Genomic DNA, 7,778 nt, shown 5'->3' with positions numbered 1-7,778 from the left:
CTAAGTGATAGTTGTAGTCTATTTGGGGAAAATTTGCATGTATGAGTGCTTCACTATAGGGCATTGTTATAAGCCCAATTTAATTGTATTATTTATTGTGTGCTTAGTGGGTGCTAAGCACCGGGAGTGGGTGCTCCCGTGTAGTGGGTGCTACACATTGTATCGGCACTACGAGTGCCATCTCAGCTTCGGCTTGAGAAAATTGGGTGTGGGTGCTCCCGACTGTGGGTGCAGTCAAAAGTAGTGTATTGAGTAGGTACGAAGCCTTTACAGGCACTACTCCGGGGATGTAGGCAAATTGCCGAACCTCGTAAAAACCCTGTGTTGTGGGTGCTTGTTGTTTGCATTTGATATTGAAGTGCGTGGAATGTGGAATGGGTGTGCATACTTGGAAGTGCCTATGAGAGGCTGAGTGTGCATACGACTGTGTGCAAACAGGGACAGCTATATCAGGTTTTTTCTTGGTCAGACATCGGACAGGTTTTTAGGTATCAGAATTGAACTCACTGATTCACCCCCCCTCTCAGTGACTGCCGGGTTACAACAGAAGGGTTATAGTTTCGATCGATTAGGGTTCCTGATAGAAGACAATGGTCGAGAATCGAGATTTGGCCCATTTGGGTTAATCTCATTTTTATTTTTATTTTTATTTTTTTAACCCAAAAGTTTTATTGAGTATGTGACATATTATATGAGTATTATTCATGTATAATATAGTTATCTTTAAAATCTGTGTATTAAACGGTTTTTTTTTATTGATACTCTAAATTACAAACTTTTGAATTAAACGTTCGGATGCACGTATTACATGCATATAATACGCGTATTTGACTAATTATGCTAAATCTATGGTTAGGAGTTAGGACCGATACCAATTTCTACCACTATCAGAATATTTACACCAATATTTCCCTAAAATGCGATGGGTTTTAAATTAAATGATCGATTCTAGAGTTTTTTTAAATTAATTTCAACATGATCTAAACCATAATCGAATCAACAAAGACTGATTTAGTCATCGATTCTTATTTTTTAATTCCTGATTGGCATTATCTTGTTGTAATAAGATCCTCTCAAGTGCTCCCAGTGCCCATCCGACGTATACGTGACAACACAAATCATTTTGTTTTTATAGATACCCTTCATGTTGTCATTAAAGGCCGTTTGGTAACTTTCATGGGATGATAGTTTCTCTGCTCCTTTGTTATATGAAGATTTCTACCATAAACCATCATGCTACGGAAAAAATGGTTTGGATTTATTTTTTTTTTTTTTAAATAAAGAGGATAAAATCATAGGTAGTAAAATATGTGTATAATACGCGCATCCAAATGTTTAATTCAAAAGTTCGTAACTTGGTGTATCAATCCAAAAAAATCGTTTAATATGTGGATTTTAAAGATAACCGTATTATACATGAATAATACTCGTATAATATGTCACATACTCAATAAAACTTTTGGGTTCAAAAAAAAAAAAAAAAGGAAATAAGATTAACCCAAATGGGCCAAATCCCGATTCCCGACCCTTGTCTTTTATCAGGAACCCCAATCGATTAAAACTATAACCCTTCTTCTTCCTCATCTAAGTAAACCGAAAAAAATGAGGAACCCTTGCCCCAGTGACCCCTTCTCCTCCATCTCCGATCTCGGCGACCAGCAGTCGAAGGCAATAGGTAAGACATCAATACCCCTTGCTCTCAATCTCTCATCCATTTCTCTTCCCATCGATTGTTGAAAACCCAATCAACCCTTCCTCTTATCCATTTCTCTTCCCATTGGTAGTTGAAAATTCAATCAAGGGTGATTGCACACGCAAATAATTTTTAAGGAGAAGCAAGAAATATTCAAAAGAAATGACTCACATGGACAAAGATGGCCAAGGGCTGGATTCTCCAAAAGGGGTTGAAATGAAAACCTCTCTACGAAATTTAGCATACAATCGCTATTTGAATTAGACCGACAATTATTTACAAACATAGTTACAGTCGGACATTATGAAGAATTAGACTCCTCTTTCTGTTCTTGCAATACTACATCTGAGAAATCAAAGGAGTTGAAGGGAGGAGGTTCTTGAGCCTTAAAATTGATATGTGACTAGTCTTAAATTGAACCCCCATGGAAATTTCAAGAAAATCCAAGAGCATCTCTGGGATGAACTATTGCAAACACGTATTCTCCATCTTCTTGAACCTTGTTTTCGTACCAAGAATAAGAAGAGAACATGTAAAAGTTACGAGACAAGATGAAGTTTGATTATCCTCTTAGTTCTTTCTAATATACCCTTTTTAGGGGTCAAATGTAATTAATATTAAATGTGAAAATTAAAAAGAATGGAAAATGATTTCAAATTGAAAAATCAGATTGGATTTTAGTGTCTATAAAAGCATGGTAGATTAAAATTTAGTTTCAAACAATCATTTTTAGTCACATATTTGTGCTCTCATATTTTTACAGAGCAATCATATTAAACACGTATTAAACGTGTACCGTATCATTGTCATACATGTTTTATTGCACTAGATTAGGGGTGTCAATTCCTAAATCGTACCGATAAAGCCGGCCAGACCAAACCGATTACAACACGGACCGAACCAAACCGAAGCCTTATTGGTTCGGTTCGGTTTGGAGTATTACAACCCCAAAACCAAATCGAACCACACCGAAAACTGGATGAACCCAAAACCAAACCGAAACCGGCTCAAAACTCGGACCAAAACTAAAACCAAACCTGTAAGAAACCGAAACACTCCAAAATTCATTAAAAAAAAATCAAAATTTGCATAGTTTTGTATATATTTGTATGGAAATTCAAATCCAAACTGGACCAAAAACCAAAACCAACCCGATTACAAATCGATTTAAGAAACCAAAGACAAATCGAAACCAAACCGCACCGAAATCGAAACCAAACCGAAACCAGAATTTCCTTATTGGTTCGGTTTCGGTTTCAGCTTTCCCACACCAAAACCGACTCAACCCGGACCAAAACCGATCCGGACCGACCGATTGACACCCCTACACTAGATTTTTTGAAACGTATTACTACCATATGGTCTATTTGATTGCCGTACATATTCGTTCTTGTATTATTGCCGTCCCCGAACTTACTATGGATAAAATATACATAAATTTTTTTACACTACAATAATAAATAAATTATATTTAAAAAAAAAAACCTCATTTACGCCCCCATGTTCAAACTTTTTAGACAATGGTATCCACTTAATATCCGTATGAAGACGTGAGGCATGGATATCAACTGACATCTCAAGGTAGGGGTGTCAATTCCTAAACCGAACTGGTAAAACTGACCGGACCGAACCGATAATAACACGGACCGAACCACGGTGTTTGGCTGAATTTCAGGCTCAACTTTAAACCAAATTAAGGCATGCCGGCCAGTCTCAAGCTCAATATGGTTAAAAAATCTTTGAATTCACCAATTCGGACTCTAGCACATTTGCATCCCTGGGGTGGTTATAATGTACACTTCATGATACCCCAGACTGACCCAGCTTGTCTGGGAAACGGTTTGGATTGGGTTTGTTCAGCCGATTTGACTGGTCCGGTTTAGGGTTTGATACCCCTACACCACACTAACAAGGCTATAACCTGGTGCAAGTCCCTAGTTCCTAGGGTCCTGGGAGGAGTGGATTCGGGTTGATATTAACCTTTTAAGACATTTTTTGCACAAATTGACTGCTTTCATACCCCAAGTCTCCACCCTGGCAGTCGAAGCTTTTATAATCTCACTGAGTGACAACTCCAATGGATCCACCAGAAGAACACAAGTGGTGCCAGGAGCCAGCATAGAAGATAAGAAGAAAATTCAATTCAGTGGACACTAATAAAATCATTATACATATCAGGCTGTTCCATCTAATGCTGATCAATGACCAAGATTATTGCATCAGTAATAGCATATCCACAAATTAACAATGATTTGAGATGCAAGACTTGAAAAGTTTAAACTGTATTAAATACATCAACCAGGAGATAGAACCATCGTGATCACTCTCTCTCTCTCTCTCTCTCTCTCTCTAAAAAGGGGCCAATCATTAGGAAGTACCAGTAAACAAGGACTTGAATCGATGTTGGATAATTTTAAATACCTAAAAACACCAATGAACAAGTGTATCACAAGGAATAGAGAATGTATCTCACATGCAAGGATTTTTTTAAAAGCCCTGAGAATAAGTTGGTTTTGCAGAGTTTATTTCAACATGTCATGTTCTCAAAAGAAATACAGGCACAGGTGACTGAATCACCTAAATGGATTGAAGATTTCATTGTTTAATTAGTGTGGCGCAGAAAAGGATGCTTGGTTTCCGACATTATCTTCATGCCCATAGTCATAAATTATCTCAATCTGCATAAAAAAAGAAAACTCAAAATTGATTCAAAAGCATTAAGGGAACAACTAATACTTGGTTTAAAACCAGAATCTCATTCAATAGTAGTAGAATCATAACATCAATTTTTCGCTAGCTAACAGTCACATTATTAAGTAAAAATGCAACATTATTCACAAGATGCAGATCAAGTTGCCTTACAGCCAAAGACAATAAGATTGTAGGAAACAGGTAAGAAAATTATTTAAAAGAAACAGAAATCCAACAGAATTAAAATTGATGCCTTTGACAGAACTTCTAGCAAATGAAATCAGTAATATCAATGTGTACTCCTAAATTTTGTGACGAAACAGAACCTTGAGATCAACTGATTTTGCATAAGAACTTCAGAGCAGATGTTTGGATTCATATTCATTTTACTATCACTTGTATTTAATCACACCAGAAAGTACAAACATAATGGAAACTTTCAGGAACGCATGCATTATGGTAAGATGGAGTGGCATAGGGACTCAAAATATGATCCCTCACAAAAAACTCTTTAGAATGATGTCATGTCCAAGAAAGTTCAAAGAAAAATAAAAATGTACAAACTCAAAATGTGATAGCATGCCTTAACTCTTTCCCTGTTTTTCTTTTTTCCATGTGATGTGTAATAAAATGTACAACTTACCCCAGAAGGTGGTGTTGGGTTTCGTGTAAACTTTGAACCGCCAGGAGCCCATGGAACTGCTCACCAAGAAATTAAGAATTTAAATAAATGACAATTGCACAGCTACAAGAAAGGGATAAAGGCAAACACTGCATCACAGTACTAAACACAAGAACTAAAGTTTTGCAATATGACTCCACAAATAGTTTGAACAATGAACACGAGAAAGTTTGAGAACCAACTAAAAATAAAATATAATACAAAACAGATGGAAACAAATATTCCCAATCAATCTAAGAAGTATGCAAAACCTAAACTACATTAGAAATTGCAGCAAATTACTGATTCAAATCTAATTTTATGAGAAATTTTTCCCCCCATAGTTTTACTAACAAGATAGCTGAAACTCATACCTAGACAAACAAAAATCCTTCCAAAGAAGGGAATGGAGTAGCATAGCTAGAGTCCACAAAAATTAGATGATCAGCATCCATTGGAATAAGATATTCCAAGAGATGCATAGCATACCAGCAATGCAGCTATGAAGAAGCCTCCACGGATGAGGATCCTGTTAACAGATCTGGAATCTTCTTCAACAATCGAAGATGATCAATTTGTAAACTCAGTTTAACTCAGATGATACATGAGTGATATCAAATCTGTGGTGAAGGAATCCACAATCCAATGAGCCTAGCAATACTGCCACAATATTGCCTTCATACCTTGTGGACCAGAACCATGTTTAAATAATATTTTACTTATTCCACCACGTCAAAACTTCCTAGTTCACAAATTTAAATCCCCCGGTTCAGTTGATAGGCACATGAAAAAGCAACTGTTGAAAGAATATCAATCACTACTTTTATTTTTAATTATAAGCGGGATATACTGGTAAGAATGTCTGCATAATTTAACATCTTCATTTAGCGGATTGGTATGAAAAGAACTACATGAGACTGACATCATTGCATTATTTAAGATGGTCTCCATTATTTCATCTTTTTTTCTTATTGTCAGTGGCTTCTCAACTGAACTTACAAATATGTTTAGTATTCAAAAATGCTTGATGTATCAAGATGAAGCTCCTTTCCATTGGGAAGCCTTGTTCAGAAGATAGAGCATAGTTGTTCATTCTATTATTTTCATAGAATTATCATGTCCATCAAGCAATCTCCTCATGAATATGGCTTTAAACAGAGTTGAAGAGAAAAACAAAATCTGAGCAGCCAAAAACATTCAGTCAGGAAAAGGCTTAGTTGAATTAAGCTGAGTAGTAGCATCAGGAAGCAATCTCCTGACAGATAACCCGGGAAATTTTGAGGAGCAATTGAATTTTCTAACAATAGCCCAAGTGGAACATATAATTAGTTTTCAGGTCTGCACATCTGATAATTTGTTTGATATCCCAAATCAATAGAAAATGTCTAAGGAGGTCCATTTGAAAGAAAATAAAATTATCTAAGCAACTAAGAGGTTTAAAAAATGTATTAAAGAATAGGGGAAAGAAATCTCAATTAACAACTCAACTGGATAACCAAAGAGAACAAGTCTACCATGTAACTTACCAATGTAAGGATCAGGGTGCCTAAACTTGTTATGAGTTGCTTCAGCATCAGCAATCAATCTGTCAATTGTATCAACATCTTCCTGGAGTTCACAAACAGATGTAAGCTCACAAATCGGAATTCTAGAAACAAAAATATTTCAAGTTAAATTATTCTCTTGTAGAAATGGCAATGGGGCAGTTATATGTGAAAATTGTGATGAGACCTCTAAGCATATTTTCATATAATGTGGTACCCTGAAGCAAATATGAGACAATAAATGGTTCAGTGGGTCAGTTTGAGGCATAAGCATATGAATCTGAATACACAAGGGTAGTTTATAAACCATAAAACTACAACGATTCCCTCGTAGTCTGGATTGAGATAGGAAAACCCCATCGCAGCATAAGATAAAACCCACAAGTCAATAGCGATTGTACTCTAACTAGCCTACATTCGAATCAACAGACGCTCTTAAGAAACCTAAAGAATATGGATGCAAGCTTGTGCAGGAGTGGAAGTAATACTTCCCCACCATTCATTACCTAACTAGTGGCATGCGTATAAAGAAAATTCATTTGAATTCAGAAATAGCTATTTATCACTGGGGGGTCGAGGAAGCGAACCACATGTCTGTTGGCCTCAAACTTCTCCCTCATGTCGCATGCCTGAAATGGAAAATTGCACATCAAACAATGTTTTTCGTCTAGAAAACATATAAGAATACAATCAATTCACTATATTGAAATAAAGAAGAAGTGAGCCCATAGATCGTAACTATCGAGGCTCAAAATGAGGATGAAAATAAAGTCAAAAATCAATAACACAACTTATAGCAGCAGATTCGAAGGAATCCACAAACGGGAGGAACAAAATGGTGGTATCAACGAAAAGAAACAAATCTACGAATTTAATTTTGGGGAAGGCGAAATGAGATTCAATTGATGGAAGCGAACTCCAATTTTGGGATCAGGAATGGAGAAAGGACAATATGCTTACATCTTGATAGAATAGATGGCGATGAACAGCCCAGTTGAGAGTGTCCTTCAAAGCCCTTCTGTAGAGGATCCTCACACGCTCCTTCTGAGCAGCCCTCCTCGCTAGGTATGAAGTGCTCATGCCTGCCTCCCTCTCTCTCTCTCTCTCTCTCTCTCTCGCTCGCTCGCTCGCTCGGGAATACTCAAAACGGAAGAGTATCGGAACAGTATGAAGCCCCAAATCCTGATGG

General features: G+C 36.8%; 1 protein-coding gene across 1 annotated transcript; it reads right to left on the bottom strand.

The window, feature by feature from the left end:
- Positions 1 to 4,139: 4,139 nt before the first annotated feature.
- On the bottom strand, positions 4,140 to 7,778 carry LOC122065621 (NADH dehydrogenase [ubiquinone] 1 beta subcomplex subunit 9-like). Its single transcript, XM_042629442.1, has 5 exons — positions 7,550 to 7,778; positions 7,177 to 7,218; positions 6,572 to 6,653; positions 5,028 to 5,083; positions 4,140 to 4,371 (listed from the first exon to the last, which is right to left on the bottom strand). The coding sequence occupies exons 1-5, from the start codon at positions 7,667 to 7,669 to the stop codon at positions 4,300 to 4,302; spliced, it is 372 nt and encodes a 123-aa protein (XP_042485376.1). The 5' UTR covers positions 7,670 to 7,778; the 3' UTR covers positions 4,140 to 4,299.

Source organism: Macadamia integrifolia, unplaced genomic scaffold (genome assembly GCF_013358625.1).
Source record: "Macadamia integrifolia cultivar HAES 741 unplaced genomic scaffold, SCU_Mint_v3 scaffold2071, whole genome shotgun sequence".
Taxonomy (NCBI): domain Eukaryota; kingdom Viridiplantae; phylum Streptophyta; class Magnoliopsida; order Proteales; family Proteaceae; genus Macadamia; species Macadamia integrifolia.
Note: the sequence above shows the minus strand (reverse complement) of the source record. Positions and strands in the feature narration are given on the sequence as shown.

Coding starts and splice junctions, on each gene's coding strand:
- LOC122065621 (XM_042629442.1), bottom strand. CDS start 7,669: ATGAGCACTTCATACCTAGCGAGGAGGGCTGCTCAGAAGGAGCGTGTG. Junction 7,219..7,549: donor GCCATCTATTCTATCAAGAT/GTAAGCATATTG, acceptor TTTCCATTTCAG/GCATGCGACATGAGGGAGAA. Junction 6,654..7,176: donor TTGAGGCCAACAGACATGTG/GTTCGCTTCCTC, acceptor TGTGAACTCCAG/GAAGATGTTGATACAATTGA.